The following is a 16,712-nucleotide window of genomic DNA, read 5'->3' on the forward strand; positions in this document are numbered from 1 at the left end:
AGCTAAAACCTGATTTGTGCAGCAGAACTTTGTTGTTTTTCTTCTTTTATAAACAATTAATCATTTCACAACTTGCCAGATTTTAGCCTGTGATCTTTAGGCTGGGAACCACTGAACTGTGATTTGGATAATTAAAACTAGCTGCCCCTTGACATGCTGCAACTTTATTTGTTTCTTTATATGGGAGTGTGCACATTAATCACCACTGAAGTTAGCAGCATTAGTGTAAATGCACCAGGGTTAGAAGCTAATTTGCAGCCAGTGGCATTCAGACATCAAAGCATTAATCAATACATGTGAGAGTAGATTTCTTACTCTATTTTAAGGTAGGTTGAGCTCCTTACACAGTAGGTATTTCAGAGGCTTGATGACCTGACAGAAAACACTGACTGTCCAGTGTTGGTGCATCCGAATAAAACAATAATCTCTTGTGGAAACTGTCTGTTCTGCATGTGCTGTCCAGAAGTTTCCAGGTCAAACCAAAACCGAGCTGCTCACCACGACAACATCTTGTGTCTAGATATTTAATAAAGTGGCCCATAGCTGGAGGGACTTAGACAGTCTGTGAAGACTTTTTAATAGGAGGAACAGACTCATACACTTTTAAAAACTAAATCAATTGTGTCTCTGAGTGAGATACGGTAATTAGTGGTAGTAATGAGAGTTGTTATATAGTATGTCAAGTGTTTGATTATGGAGTAAATTTATTAAAATTATTCTTAAGTACAATTATGGAAAAATTGCACATTTCCATTTTATGCACTGCTTTTATCTGACAGCTTTATCAGAGGCCAATTTTTCTGAAACCTTAACACTTAATTTTGATGACTATAAAAGTAAAAGTGTAAGTATAGCTACATTTTGAAGAGAATATTACATATTAGTACTTTTACTTAATTGATAAAATAAAAGTACTTCTTAAAAACACAGTTTTGCCACTTTTGTATAAGAATGAGTAGTACTTCCCCCATTTCTTCCTCATCACACACATCACACAACAATATTATCAACATAATTTATACAGTATTAATCAGTCACAGGGACAGTTGTTTGCTTGTATAACAAAAGTGCTTTTACTTTTAACTTGTAATAATAATAATACATTTATTAAAACATTGGAAAATTTTTACCACCTATGTTACATTAATAGCTTATATTTCAGGTCCCAACCTTTTCTGGGCTCTGACCATCCATGTTCATCTTGTGGCCCTTTGCAGGGGGCCTAAACCTGAGATTGGAAATCACTGGACTGTAAAAAAACTACTAACTACTAATAAATAAAGTTATTAAACCTATAGTTTCCTCTTGACCACCTACAGTATGCCCCTTTACTAAATATTTCTTCAACCACTGATGTCCTTATAGATGAGGAGTTTGTTTTAAGAAAGTGGAAAAACACAATTATGAGCTGGTATGTGGTGTTGGATCTGTTCAGTAGTTGGTTAAGTATATGAGCATGAGGTCATGACAGAAAGGAGCCCGTATTTTGTTTTGCATGAGATCAAGGAGGAAAGTGCAGTTGCTGCCCCGTACTGCAGCTCTGTGGGCAAAACATAGAGCTTTGTTCATTTGTCCCAAAGCCAAGGAGACATATTTTTCAATACAAAGTCATTTGTTTCAACCGAGCCAGCCGACTTATGGCTGACATTTTCTTTTATGGGGCAGCTGCAACTCATATTCTTATAGAAATAATGTGATTTTCTTAACAGTGCCTGAAATTTGAATGAGCGAGTGAGGCTGGTTAGTTACCCCTAGTACTGCGGTGATGTCATCTCAATGATGTGTGTGTGTGTGCATTAACTGCATATGCAAGATTTTTATGGGAAGGCAGGAGATGAGAAAAAAAAACAAAAAACACACACACACACACCTCCTCTACACTTTGTATTGAGTGTCCAAAAGCAGCATTGTGTCTTTCTCTTACCAGAACATTTGTCAGACTAAACCACCAAATTGTGGTTTGGAAACTTAGTTCGGCTGAAGGGAAAATCCTTAGGTCTTGTTTTGTCCTCCTTCCTTTTTTTTTTTTTTTTTTACAGTGTATAGGAACATTCTTCCTGAACTTGTATTCAAAGGTTGGTCCCGTGTGGTCTTAGTTCAGAGAAGCGTACAGAAAGTCAAACAACAAACGTTAATGTCAGCTAAAACCTCACATGTGCTAAAGAGACCTGTGTCAGCAATGCGAGGAGGAGGACAGCTTGCACATCTTTATTTTACCTTTTGTGCTTCAGGTGATTCAGAGTTTTCTCATTATTATCTGTTGCTCACTCGCCATATTTTGGAGATAGCAATATGTAACATTTAAAAGTGCCATGCAGAACCCAGTCTATCCTTGGTAGCCTGGGCTTTGATAATGTTGGAATGCATCTCCAACATCAACATTAGTTTACTGATAAGCATCTAAAAAGAACTAATACTTGATTTTGCAAACGAAAAATAAAGGTTTCAGGTAAGAACAAATCTAAACACCTCACACCCTACTACAGAGGTCATCAGGTTGCTTCTTTGTCGGAACGGCGGTCCCTGGGAAACCAAATTACAGCAGCAGCTGTTTGTCTTAAAGGACTATTGCAAGATTTTGGGAGCTATAGCTGTTCAATTCTTGCTGAGGCTTTGATTCGAACATTGATATCATTTTCATCCCTGTGCCACATCACTATGTTTTCATGTTGTCCAACCATTACTCAATATCTTCAAACTGCCCTGGGAGCATTTCTTCAAATTTGGTGTAAGTGTCCAATTGTACCTAAAAATAAATTGATTCAATTTTGATGGTCATAGGTCAGGGTCATTGAACATTCTCATGAACACCATATCACAGCAAAGCCTTGAGGAAACTGGAAAGAAATAAATACTCCTCTTTTCTTACTGTTGAATTATATTTTTAACTGAGGACTGAGAATTATTTAACGACTTGACTTCAGGGGATTCACTGTATTTTTGCCAATATTTACTACACTACTGCACAGAAACACACAACTCTTTGTTTTATATATAATAATCTGTATGGATTTCTGTTAATCAATGGATGCATTATAAAAGGCACTGAGCCTGATTGCTAACAGGTTGGCCCTGCACTCCTCGCTGCCTTTTCAGTCTCTCTACTTTATGACGTGCAACAAAAACCACAAACAGACTATGAAAAACTGTGCTGCCCCCGGCCCTCCTCTCAGTCATCACCACCAGCCAGCCATCTCCAACACACAGCAAGCCCGGTAGATCTGTGTGGTTACTGCTGGAGTCACAGCTGGACAACAACCATTTAGCCAGGTTGAGAATCCTTTCAGTGACAGACTCTGCACAGTATTGTACAGATAAATGCCATTCATCCCCCCTTAGTTTTTCTTTCAATCAGTCTCTGTTCCTTTTTGTTTTTTTGGCTTGTGGGGGTTACAGACTTATATTCTCCATCCAAGCCTGAAGGATGACCTCATGGGGTGAGCAGCTGCCATCACTATTCTTGCAGGAGTTAATAGGAACAGTATGTAGCGTCTGGAAAGGACTACCTCTCTCTTTCTGTCTTTTTCTGTCCCCGCTGGTTCAACACTAAAAAAACAACTAACATAATTTTGTTTAACAATTTATTTTTACTTTTCTTGGAAACTACAGTACTTCTTTTACTTCCCCCTTACTTCTTTATTTTAAAGCTGCATCACAGATGAAGGTTTGCAGTGAAAAATTGTGTGTTATAGCCGTGAAAACCTAGGTTCAAACCCTAAAGCAGCTACAACCAGTGTTCTTTAATTTAATTTAATCGTGTTTGCCCTGGGATCAATTTGGTCTTTCAGTTTACATTCTATATAAAAAAAATGATTTATTAGCTTCAGAACAATGGAACTCAGCACAGACAAATCACAAAGCAATTCATTATCTGATTTAGTCTTTTATAGGATTTGTTGACATAAAATATAGCAACAGTGCGTGAATAAATGATCAAAATCAATATAGCTCATTTGTTTCTTCAGTACTGCCTGAAACATTGGGGTACATTTGGACAGATTTGTCTGACATCAGCTGGTAATATCAGTAGTCAGATTCAAATGTCACCAACTTGATCACTTGGTACATTGAATTACCTGACATCACCTTGTCCAAACGGAGCGCAAGCAACTTCAAACCAGCAAGAAGAGCTCAGAAACCCCCCCAAAAAACATTTCTCATGTGCAATAACCTAAACATCATCATCTTGGCAGATAAAGGTATGCTCATGTAGGACCCCATCGCTCACAATAAGAAACTAATGGCCTTTACAACATTTTGTTCCAACCTCGACATGTGTTTAAATGAGAAAAACAGAGGGTTTTCATTCTTTTTTTCTCTTATTCAAAAATCCAGATTATTCCTGTATATTTTATTGAGGATCTTTCTTGTGAATTGTGCATTGCTGGGTTTTGTAGAAGCAGGTGCCAGGATTTTACAAATGGAAGATATCTTGCTCTATGGAGCAAGATGCTTCACTTGTTTCAGTCATAACACTGAGAATCTGGAGCTATAAACAGTATGTTCTTATGTTGCCCCCCACACCTCTCAGTTCATTTATTGTCAGAGCTACTGCGAAATCTTTTTTGTTGGCTATGGGCTGTGCATTCTCCTGATGCATTGTGCAACCAATCTGATATCCCTCTGTGTGTTTTCAGCAGTTGGACCTTCGCTGGAATGTAATGTGTGAGCCATATGACAGTTGTTAATCAAATGGCAGCGTGCTCACCCACTATGTGGACTGGATGTGAATCAGACTGCACTTTGAACACCAGAGAGAGGACAAATCCAGCTTTAATTCTGGCTCAAAGTTTTAGTTAGTTGGTCCAGACAAAGATATCTCAACAACTTTTGGATAGAATGCCATGAAATTCGGTGCAGATGTTCGTTTTGTGCAGATGTTCATGCCTCTCTCAGGATAAATTGAAAACTTTGATGATGGCTTAACTTTTCATTTAAGCTATCATCTGGCCAGAATTTCAGTTTGTCAAATACTATGGTTTATGACTAAATGGAAACCATTCCCATCATCCTCAGTTGCTGCTTTAGTGATGTTAGCATGCTAACATGCAAAAGTAAGATATTGATAGCCATGTTTACATAATATAATGTAACATGTAAATTAGGATATGAGTTAGAACCCTACATGAGCTCTTCCAAGGTGTCATGTAGGCTCTGGTTTATGGGTGTCAACAAATTGCAGCAAATGCACAACTAGTTCAGCTATTTTGAAATGAGTTATACGCTTTTTGTGGTTTCACTTGGAGCAAATGTAACACAGCCCTTGACACATAAAACATGATTAAATTAGCATTTGAGTCATGTCGGCCCTGCTGGGCCTATAGTGTGACTGTGGACTGGTGTTTTAAAGACTAGCTGCAAACAAGGTGTTACGAAAAGCCATTTTATTACCATTGAAAATATCACTTCTTAAATGGCTAAACGAGATAAAATATTAGACAAAATCTTCTTTTAAATCACAAAGTACAGTACAAATGGTTAAAAATAAATATTCTTTTGATTTGTTTAGGTTGACAGATAGATAATGAAACTAATGCACGAGTTCGGTAAGGAAGATGACACAGGAGCACTAACAGTACTAATGAGACATGTTCTACTTGCTGGCTTCTTTTCTTTCCAGTACGTTGATTAAAAATGTTCTTCAATGTTCTACAAAGTGCGTTAAACCGCATCTTGGTAAAAAGCCCACTGGAATGTCCATGGCTTTCGATTTCCACATTAACAAGTGATGTGATATACATATATAAGATATTATATGAAAACAACATTTACACAGAAACGTGAAAATGGATTTGATCTATGAAGTGAGAACACTAGTTTGATCATTATACATAAGGAGCTTCATTTAATAGAATATATTTTTAGCTACTGAAATGATGGCACTTGGTATATGCTGGTGGTTTATGTACAGGTTATTTTAGGTAGAAACAAAGTTAAAAGTCATTGAAGTGAGTCTACAGGCAGCACCTGAAAGCCAAATGTTGATATTAAACTCTTCTGAATGTCTTGTGGTTTTTCTTGACCACCTTAGATGTGGTCATCATCACATGGAGGGAGAGTGAAGGAAAGCTGCCAGAAAACAATGTCCATCAATGACTTCTGCTGTATAACAGACTCGATTTGTGCACGATGTCTCTAATAAGCACAGAACAAGCTGCACAGCACACATCCAAAGACCAGTGACACCAGCTGTGCCAGTCTGTCTGTCCCACTTACTGCTGACTGGACTTGCTTGCTGGTAAAACCTGATCCATAGTGATGCAAAGGCTGTGTTTGCCCCCCACTGCAAAGCACCATGGGACCTTGAAAGGAAGTGGGTCTCCTGAGAGGTCGGTCTGGACTTGACCCGTCAGTCGGCCTCTCTCCAATGAACAGCTGCGGGTGTTTCCTTTGGTCCAGCTCAGTCTTGAAGAGCTCGTACTCCTTATGTGGCAGCTTGATCCCCAGCACCGTGCATCCATCTGTGGGGGTCAAGTCCTGCGCCACACCCACCTTCCATGCTCCTGCCTGACCACACTTTCCTGGTCTAGCCCCATTCAGCAACTTGGCTATGGGCTCTTCCATGGCTGTGACTCTCACCTGAGTGACCTTGAAGACAAACTCAGTGGCTCCTGAGACTTTGGCAGATGGGTTTCCCTGAGCGTAATGGCCAGAGGCTCTGAGTGTGAACGTGGGCTGAGAGCAGGAAGGGTCTGAGTAGTGCCTGTAGATGCCCTCCCACATATGCTGGTCTGGATCAAAGGTGAAGTCTCGTGTGAGGAATTGGACGGTGGGACGGGTTTCACACCGCCGGCTGACCCAGCGTCCGGCCAGGGACACAGGGGCTGCAGGACCGTGGGGCAACACTGGGGGGTGCTGCTCTGAGGAGCGGTACACCAGGGCACACACAGGGCAGGGGTGGATGTGATGCTGCAAGAGAGAAGTGAGACGATGTGTTTAATGTTGTAATTTATGATTATTTCCATCACTAAGTTGCTTATTGTTCATTATTTATTAACAAACAAATGTCAGAATATTGTGACAAATTTCCAGGACTTAAGAGAAAATGTACAAATGGCTTGTTTGGTTCAATCAAGTGTAAAGTCTCACCATGGCGTTCTGCAGCGGCTGCTGATACCCTGTAGGTCTGTACTGAGTTCTCTGTGCCCACTCAGTATGGATATCCCCTAAAAACAGCTCCTGGACCTTCCCTCCATGGTTGTGGTGTTGAGTCTCTACTCGTATCAAACCCATCTCCATCATGGAGAAGCCCATTGCTGCCAGACATCCCCTCCCCATTCTGGTGTTGTACAGCTCAAACAGCTTCCCCGGCAACACACGTGCCATCGTCAGAGCCACACAGTTTGAAGGCAGCCTGGAGGCCAGCCTCTGCTTGGCTTCCACACTGTGGACCACGATGCCCACCTTGCTGAGCTGGTGTTCAGCTTCGGCGCCTCCGCGGGTGATCCACGAGGCCTGGCGCATACGAAGCCTCCCCCTGATTATCAGAGAGTAGGCTGGGTCCTCGCAGCTGCTGTCAGTGTAGTAGTGCTGCAGTGCCTGGAAATAACGGCTTGTGTGAAAGGTGTAGGAGCGTGTGAGGAACTCTGGCCCAGGCCGAACTTCACACCTGAACCGGGAAGAGGAGAATAGACATGTATTAATGCTCAACTGAGGCACGATTTCAGATAGGCAGTGGGGAGCAGAGTTTTATTTCTAAAGGTTACAATTTTTCAAGTATGTTTTAAAAACAGCACTCAGGTGAAACTAAAGTAAACAGGAGAAATTATTTCAGTTTCAGTCATTTAAATATCTTTTACCCATGTACTTGAATTGAGAACCTAAAGTACTAAAGCTGGCCTCGCTGGCTTTATGGTTTCACCTGAATGCTGCCTTCAGGGTTCATCCACATCCCCTATGTTTCTAACAGCCACTAATTAGCAATCCTCTGCTGACTCAAAGTTTTTCATGCACTTTCATGTATCTTCACACATATTTTCCCTATATTTGTACACAATATCCGGTGCAGGTTGGTAATTGTGAAATTCAGAGCATGAAATCTGCATATTTTTTATACTGTAGCCCACTTATCTTGTATCTCAGCGTTTGCATTTTATATTTTTGTCCATTACTCCGACTTGATTCTTTCACTCTTCTATAAATGCAAAACAATTATATATATTTAAATTGTGACTCTGACTGTGTTTAAGTTGATCATTGCTACAACAACTTTATGAAAATGTACCTTGTTGACACCCAAGTGCCGTCCAGTCTTGGGGGTATGTCTGCGGTGATTCTCACTTTCTCCTGTAGGTGGCGGTGCTGACAGTGGGGCTCCCACCGCAGGCTCTCACTGAGGTTGAAGGAGGATGTGAAGGAGGCTGTGGGCACCTCCCATAGTTTACTCCCAGTTCCAGCTACAAACACAAACAGAGTTTCTAATCAGATAAACACAGTGGAGCACAGGGAGCAGGAACCCCAGACGGATTCAGTTCAGAGATTATTATCAGCCTCTGTCACCAGAAAATGAACAGGAGGAACACATGAGAAGCCAAAGGTGACATTCACATCTTCTCTCTGTTACATCTAAGCACAATGCTGGCTGACTGCAAGCTGTTTGTGGTCTTTAATTTCCCATGTAATGATCACAGAGTCTCTATTATATAAACCATACATAGCTGTGAATCAGGATGTTGGCTGCAGACGGTTTTGCCTGTCACTTAAATCAGCCTCCAGCTGCAGTATTCAGTCCTTATTCTGGGGTTTGCTAGGAGACAGGAAGTGTATATGGAGGAGATGGAGCATGATTTTCTCTCTCTATAGTCTATGCATTTTTAATCATCAAGATTAAGTAAACTGTGGGTCACTGACAGCAGCAGTCCAGTCGGGCCAAAGACATCTGTTGATAATATGACAAAAAACAAAACAAAACAAAAAAACACTCATTGTGATGAATGGTTTTGCTTGAGTTTTCCGAACACTGACAGTTAAGTTAGTCCAAAGGAAACCATTATTCACTCTATAACGTTTATCGATCTGGCACATTCATATCTGTCTGCTTTCCACTGGGCCATACTGTACTTCCATAACTGCACTTTTGGCTTTATTTGCTTGTGTGCATTACTGACAAGGCATAGCAGAGAACTTCCAATCCAATTTCCGATTTAACAATAGCGAGATGATTTTCCGATTGCATCTTCATGGTTGCTGTATGAAAAAACAAAACAAAACAAAACAAAACACTGGGATCTGTCTCTGCAACGTATGTGTGAGTGCATCTTTGAGTGTGTGAAAATTATGGCTTCTGTTTCATCCTCTAGCTGTCTACTGTTTGGTGCTGAGCAGGTAGTGTCTGTTATAAAGGTATTTTCTTATAAAGGGCTGCCCGCTGGTGCAGACACTAGTCCTCTAGAGGGGAGCTGCCGATTCTAATAATAATTCTCTACAACTTCATTGTCATGTGCAAACCCTTTAACACACTTGTCACACTGATACGTTGTAGAAAAACATGAGCTCCAAGCTTTAAGACTAGACGAGTATTCATCTTTATTTTTCCCTTATCCCATAATTCCTTTTGCTCCCTTGCATTCTTTCTCCCACTTCTAAACGTCCCTGGAGTCATCTGTGGTTGACAGCTTTATGGGTGTAATCTCACTCCACTTTTCTCTCATTTGACTTTAGATGCACATGTGCATCACCTGGTGAGCCTCTGTTTGAGCTGGGAGCTAGTTGTGGACCTGTGAGCTGAGCAGATCAGATTTTTCTTTTGGCGGAGGTGGAGGAAATTTGGGTCTTTGAACGGAAAGCGTGTGATGTTTACTTGCAGACGACTTTTTCTGTAAAACGCTCCAAGATGGATGCTGAGTGATCGGCGTTTATTAACCTTGTTAGTGTCAGATAGATATTTTTTGTTCCCCTTCTCTCTTGGAAGGTTTCCCACATGCTGACCACAACCACAGACATGTGTGCAGTTCAGTCATTTCCAAGCTTCCTCCCACCTGATGCACACACACAAGCACAGTTCGGGTTATTTGAACTATACAGTCACAGACCACAAAACCAGACTTAAACTCAAGGCACATTTCTCCTCTTTCAAGCAACCTGTCAATTTGTTGATATGATTAATACTTCTCTTTCCTGTCCCAGGCATTGAAACATGTTTGCAATTTTCCCCATGCGGTGATGTGTTTGTTTATGCTCCATGTCATTGCAGCTGGTGAGGGAACCCAGTCAGTTGGACCCAACTGCACTCCCACGGGAGAACTTGGAGCAGAAATACTAATCAGGATTAATTAATTTCCACCGTTCCTTGTAAGTCATCCAGTTGGCCTGTTTTGTGTTATCCGGCCTTTGTAGCTGCACGAAACATGTTGCCTAAGTGGTTACAATGAATGGATGGAGAGGAGAAGAGTCACAGTATGTGATGTGGAGTCGTTTGGGTTGCAATATTTCTCTTTCTGCCAAAGCATTTCTAAAGAGTGTTTCTTGAGGTCACTTGTCATTCAGCCCCTCTCCCTCCCTTGGATCTCGTTCCAGTTGGGCATGTGGTTGCATTTACTAAAAGCAGTTCTCATAAAAGCAGAGCTCAGTAAAACAAAATTGTTCATCGTGGGGTTTTAAGTATTCTTCTACATAAGAGCCTGTTTCGACCACAAGTGAGGCAGCGATGTTGTAATGCTGCTGATAATAACCAACCCCCATCTCAATTTGGAGGAGTTGATTCACTTCCTATATAGAACGTCAAATATTGTTAGTGTTGCCTTGAAGTAGTTCCTGCAGATTTATTTTTCCATTGAGGCTTCTAACTAAAAAGAAAACAAAGTCTGCACCTCACTGACACATCAAAATGCACAGTGCATCTTTCAGAAAACATATCACATGTATTTTATTAATAAAACCTACTGGAAGTCTAATTGAACCTTATAATGCATAGCTGGGTTTTGATTTCATTATGAATTATTCAGTATTTGTAAGAATAATTTGGGTTAGGCTAGAAAAGTTAGTATAGAATACATATCTTACACATATCACAGTAAACTGATTTTAGTGATTTGAAGTGACAAGACAAGAAATTTACAAAAGATAAAATATTTGGACAAAACAATTAATTTATTACAAATTAAAGATGGTTACCAACAAGTTGAGTGAATAATGATTAATAATTAAAATAATTGTGTAAACCCAAGTTTGTGTGCAAGGATTTATAGGATTAACAATAGGGTAACGATACGCTACAAAAACTACAGACACAACTCATCCCCACATTTGTTCTCATGCAGTGTCAGGATTCTCCCACAAGGGGTCAGCCCTGCAGGCTGTGATGTGCGTGTGGTCTGGATGGTCAGTCTGTCACCACCGGCAACACTGCCGCTGCCACTGGCCTTCGCTTCAGTCAACTGATGAGCAGCCAAAGTAATCTGTCTGTCTGTGAGCCACCATATTCATCCTGTGTCCACACAAACACAGGCGTGCACACCACGCTCACAAAAGCACACTGCTCACATTGATTTACAGTACGCTGCAGAAGGGATACCATTTATAAAGGACCTCCGGGCTGAACTCTGTTTGTTTGTTTGCACTTGTGATTACGGTTTGGCAGCCATCTCTCTCATCCACAGCGCCAAAGTCAAAATACAGTTTTATGTACTGCTTTATTTGGAGCTGTCCTGTGAAAACAAGATCCAGATCGAGGCACTTTTGATTCATGGGTTGCAGGGAGAATCAAGTGCTTGACATTTTAAGTCAACCCTGCGCCTCTTTCATTAGAGAGAGACGCCTTTGTCTGCTTCATAGCTGCTTCTATTGAGGCTTTTAACGGAGAATGACTAAACATGCCAAAGTGGAGGCAGCGAAGGTGAAATACAGTCTATTTTTCCCCCCAAAGAAAATGTTGTTGGTGCACCAAAATGATGGCAAAGCTCAATCCCTCCTTGTTCCAGTGAACATCCTCATCCCCGTTTCTTTTGGCTGGTTTACTGACACACTATTTTGTGTCAGTGCTGCAGGACAAATCTCCCAAAAAGTTCCCGTGCCCTCCTGTCCTGCCTCCCCCCTGCTCCCCTCCCCTGATGAAACACGATGTTTACGGCTCATTTCTCCTGGATGGATTTCAGAAACTTCCCTTCCTATTTTTTTTTTTTGTCTTTGTTTTATTTTTTTCTCCCGCTCTGTTTCTTTCTCTGTCTCTGTCTGTGGCTGATGAGGTGAATGAAGCTGGTCAGAAGGATGAGGGGCTAGAGGAAAGTGGGGTGAGGCGTCTACATGTGCTGGACTGAGAAGATTAGTGAGGTGCATGTGTGTGTTTTTCAGCAGAAACATTAAATGCTACAGTAGCCCAGAGATTCCACATACTTAGGTGACTGCTGGACATTACTCACGCTTAACAGCTGCTTTTTCAGACTCCCTGAGCCACTGAGCTGTCCTCCAGATACCAGATAGGTGTTATACAATGGCGATTCTCAATTCTTTTTTTTTGTCTTGTGATTCCTTACAGTTGGTACATGTCATACAATAGGTTGCATATGTATGTAGTGATATAGAATGACAGAGTTCCTTATAAAAACATCAAGATAGTTTATTTCACAGGCCAAAAGGGGCAAAACTTAGTTAAGCTTTTTTCTTAGTCCATTAATCACCTTAAGATTTATCTAGTGAAGCCATTTAATTAGAATAATTGTGAGAGGACAAAAGAAAAAAAAAAAAAAAAGATCAACATTTAGCAAGAAAACGTTTTGAAAAAAAATCCAAATAAAAACACAAAGAACAAAGATCTGTGTAAAACAAATTTTTCTTCTCTACCTCTACTCTCTACTTTCTTTATGTGGCCCCTCAGGTTTGTCAGACAAATTGAAAAGGTCACTAAGCCTAGTTTGAAAATCAATGATATAAAATATTTTATTTTGAAAAACACATATTGATAGATGCAATAATTTGCTGTATATCATTATATTTATATAGTTATCAATAAGTCTTCATAAAAGACACCTCAAAGTGTATATTTTGTGCTCATCTGATTTCCAGATTCCTGTTTTTTTTTTCTATTCTGAGAAGACCGACATCACAAACACACTAACTATCTGACTGACCCCAGCAGTGGAAACTATTTGATCTGTTAATTACTATTCTGATTCTCTGTTTAAATTACCTTTCACTTTGTTAAAACATAATCAAATGATTTCCCTCTCAACTGTTTTCAGCTCAGTAGAAACAAACACCTGTCACTCAGGTATCAGTATCAGCATTTCATGAGCACCTTTCATGAAGTTTTGAATATATAAACCTCCTCCACACAGTACACACACAAACCTCACTGATTGAGGAAATACATGCATTTCTACATATATTTTTCTATTTCGAATAAATTTCACAGTCTTACACAGGTCGCTGGTTTTAACATATTGAAGTTATTCTTAGCACATTGTCAAGATACTTTCATGATTGTGCTTTTAAACAGCACATTTCACACACGTTCACTCCCAGAGTCCCAAAGTAAATGACCAACTGTAATGTAATTCCATTTAAAATGGTAATTCTTTGCATTACTGAACATAATGTAAGGTAATGTCTTAGTGTCCAACTCTGTCAGGCACTAAGGACTAATAGAAACATTGCCTGTAGGTTTCTTTTCACGGAGGCCCTCTTGCTGCCATACCTGCGTCAGTTTCTCTCCCTTCCCTCCAACCTTGTCGCCAAAGTCAGACGAAGGTCAGTTTGGTTTAAAGGCTTTTCAAAAAACTCAAGGAGATCTGTTGGGTTTTTCTAACCCTGGATCCCCCCTTCCTTTTTTTGGCTTTAACCTCAACATCTCACAGTGGTCTCCATGACCAGGAATACCCCTGTGTCCCCTGGGCAGTGCATGGACCACTACTGTTGTCTTTTCATCACACTGTAAGCTGTCTAATCCAGCGGCCTTGTTTATTTAGACAAGGGATCTACAGGGGTTTGTTCAGTGGACGCTCCTGCCAGTTGCACTGCGGTTAGTGAACTCAGTCTGAACAACGGAGATCGTCCTGCTGCATCTCACATTCTCACCGTGAAACAAACAGCTGCTGATCATCCATCTACTCTTACTTACTTATAAGTTTACTAGTTTGTTTAACTTTAAAACAAAACCATTTCTGCTGCTACTCAAACATCACTGAGCACTAGTAGACGCACAGTTCTCAGTGTGACGGAGATGATCCTTGATTATAACGGGACTTGATGTCCACTGTGGTGGAAAGAAGCTGAGGCGGTTGAGATAAAAATAGTGGACAAACCAAGTTGATGGTCCGTTGATGCTTTGCAGCTGAGATTACAACGGTTTCACTTTAATCCAAAATCTTGGTTTAGAGATGATTTGGAAGATCCGGTCGGTGGATGTTTCAAGTTGGAACAGGCCAAAGCAGGAATACGGTATCCACAGTTAGTTTACCCGAATATGACCAAAGGTTGGATCACTAAATATTCACATCCTGTTCAGTTCATTTCACTTTGGATCTTCATTGACCCGCAAAGAGGAAATTCTTCCCAAATTCCAAATATTTACTGTATAGTCTCTTCAATACAGTAAATGTGGTCACTTTCATCTTTATTAAAAACTTAAATAAGTGGATAATAACTGTTTGTAGATTTAAAGTCAGAGACTGGGTTCAAAAGGTGTTCAGTCAATGACAAGCAAAGAGCTTCTCAGAGGTTTAGCTCAATATGGAACCAATTTGTTGCAGGCATCTTATATTCAGTATGTAATTCACGGCGATGGGAAGCCTTTCTTTTCATTACGACTGTCAAAGTTAATCAGAATTAAATTTTGCGATCCAACAATTCCACTTGATATCAGTGACCCCTTAAATTAATTTCATATCAGTTGTCTGCCCTGTTTGAACCGTTTGTGGTCAGCGACTCGGCCTCTCCTGTCTCCTCTAACTTCACCTACTACACTTGAGCAGAGAAAAAGAGAGAGAGAGAGAGAGAGAAGGTGGGGGCACTGGAGTGTGGAGGGATGATTATAAATGGGCAGATGTCTCATTCTTTCTGTCTCCCACTGCCCATCACCCTAACCAGAGCTGATGGGCAAAATGCTACGCTTCCACTATCGAGGCAGTGGCGGCTGGACAATCAGCTCTGTGCAGCAGCGTGAGGTAGGGTCAGTAATGTCTGTCTCCTGTTATTCTAACCATTAACATAATGGCAACATTAGTTCCAGGGCCACGCTTTCCTGCTCCCAGGGACCCATTGTTTAAAGGCACCAGCCAGTGCTACTTTAAGACGCCTCCACTAGCCACTGACGCTTTGAAGACACGCAGAGGAGCGGAGGGAGGACACAGACTGGCTATTCATGAGTCCAACATCAACAGCAGTTTTTATTTTTCAAAGTGCTGATCCACATGTTTAACCTTGCAAATTGTTTGAATTGTGACAAATTACATAATAGCTTCCTTGGAATTACGAGTTTGCCTGTTATAATATCTTCCTTTTTGTCTCCTTGTGCTGCCATGTGCTCTTCAAGAGAAATTCCCAAATGTTCAGCAATTTCTCAAACGAGAGAGCATTTATCTCATTGTTTTTATACCGAAAAAAGCTTCGGCTTATAGGAGGAAATCTGTTACAATCTTGTGAGATCAGACTCTGACACTGAGATTTACACTTCAACGAGTTATTATCATATTGAGAAAATAACTTAAAAAGTAACAACAGCTTGGATTTAAGGTTAATCTCAACAGATATGTTCAGAATTTAGATTAAAATTAAGCTAAAAAATTTACTTCTTATTTATATAATCAAATAAAATCTGCACCAGTTCACTGGACAGAAATAGATGAATTAATGGGAGGAATAAAAGACAATCTATCTATTCCCAAAGCTGTTTTGACAGCTGGAAGTAACAAAACAAAACAAAACACACATTGCAATCCAGAGGCAGTGCCTGAACTCACCTTGCCACAGCCACATCAGCCAGACTCCCCTCAACAGGTGACTGAAACGTCCATTTGACATGTTTCCTGCTTCCGCACACTTCATTCACACACACTCTGCTCAGAAAACAAACTTTGATCCCTGAGAAATCCAAGAAACAGAGAGGCTCCTGTCAACAAGTGATGATGAAGTAGGATCTCACTGTGACATGAGCTTAGAAAAGAAGTGTCCAGTAATCCCTCAGATGAAACTCTGGTCTCCTGTTCAGTCAATGTTATTTATTTCCCCCCTCCTTGTCTTTTATTTCTTCTACCACTTCCACTTCTTGGCTTCCATGGTCTGATAAGAAAATCCTCAGTTGGAACCACTCACTTCATGCAACTTCTCCACACTGGTGCTTTCCTTTAGTCGAGACGGAGAGTAAATGCGCTCTCTCACTCTCTGTCTCCGTCTCTCTCTCCACCCCTCTCTCTCTCTCTCTCTCTCTCAATCACACAGTGTTGCCTCACTACTGTGCAGCACTGGGGATCTGTTCCACTCGATGCATGTGCAGCGAGTGTGTATGTGCATGTCAGCAGAAGGATTGTGTGTGTGTGTTATAGTTTTGGGCTGATAGGAGGGAGTAGAGAGGAAGGCAGAGATAGAGAAAGTTTCTAAGTGTGCATGCATGTGGAGGAGGGGGTTTGAGCTCCAAACTTCCTAAAGTGAAGGCTCTGGGGAGGTTTTGGAGCAAGGTGCAAAAGGGCAGCGGTGAATGGGAGTTAATGCTGCAAACACAGGGTTACACCACATCTAAATAAAACTGATTTTCTCACTGGCTGCACCTGGAGTGATATCTA

The 16,712-nt window shown here is 40.8% G+C and overlaps 1 protein-coding gene across 1 annotated transcript; it reads right to left on the reverse strand.

Annotated features, from left to right (window-relative positions):
- Positions 1-3,925: 3,925 nt before the first annotated feature.
- apcdd1l (adenomatosis polyposis coli down-regulated 1-like) lies at positions 3,926-16,371 on the reverse strand. The gene is made up of 4 exons (XM_026349381.1): positions 15,894-16,371; positions 8,225-8,396; positions 7,090-7,609; positions 3,926-6,909 (listed from the first exon to the last, which is right to left on the reverse strand). Exons 1-4 carry the CDS (start codon positions 15,976-15,978, stop codon positions 6,136-6,138), a joined length of 1,551 nt encoding a protein of 516 aa, XP_026205166.1. The 5' UTR covers positions 15,979-16,371; the 3' UTR covers positions 3,926-6,135.
- Positions 16,372-16,712: the final 341 nt, after the last annotated feature.

The sequence above is a fragment of the Anabas testudineus genome, chromosome 5, assembly GCF_900324465.2.
Source record: "Anabas testudineus chromosome 5, fAnaTes1.2, whole genome shotgun sequence".
NCBI classification, from domain to species: Eukaryota; Metazoa; Chordata; class Actinopteri; order Anabantiformes; family Anabantidae; genus Anabas; species Anabas testudineus.

What these genes read in the sequence shown, in the direction of transcription:
- apcdd1l (XM_026349381.1), bottom strand. Translation starts at nt 15,978, where the DNA reads ATGAAGTGTGCGGAAGCAGGAAACATGTCAAATGGACGTTTCAGTCAC. An exon ending in GCTGATGTGGCTGTGGCAAG is followed by an intron (nt 8,397 to 15,893) that starts GTGAGTTCAGGC and finishes TTGTGTTTGTAG; the next exon opens with CTGGAACTGGGAGTAAACTA. An exon ending in GGCACTTGGGTGTCAACAAG is followed by an intron (nt 7,610 to 8,224) that starts GTACATTTTCAT and finishes TTCCCGGTTCAG; the next exon opens with GTGTGAAGTTCGGCCTGGGC.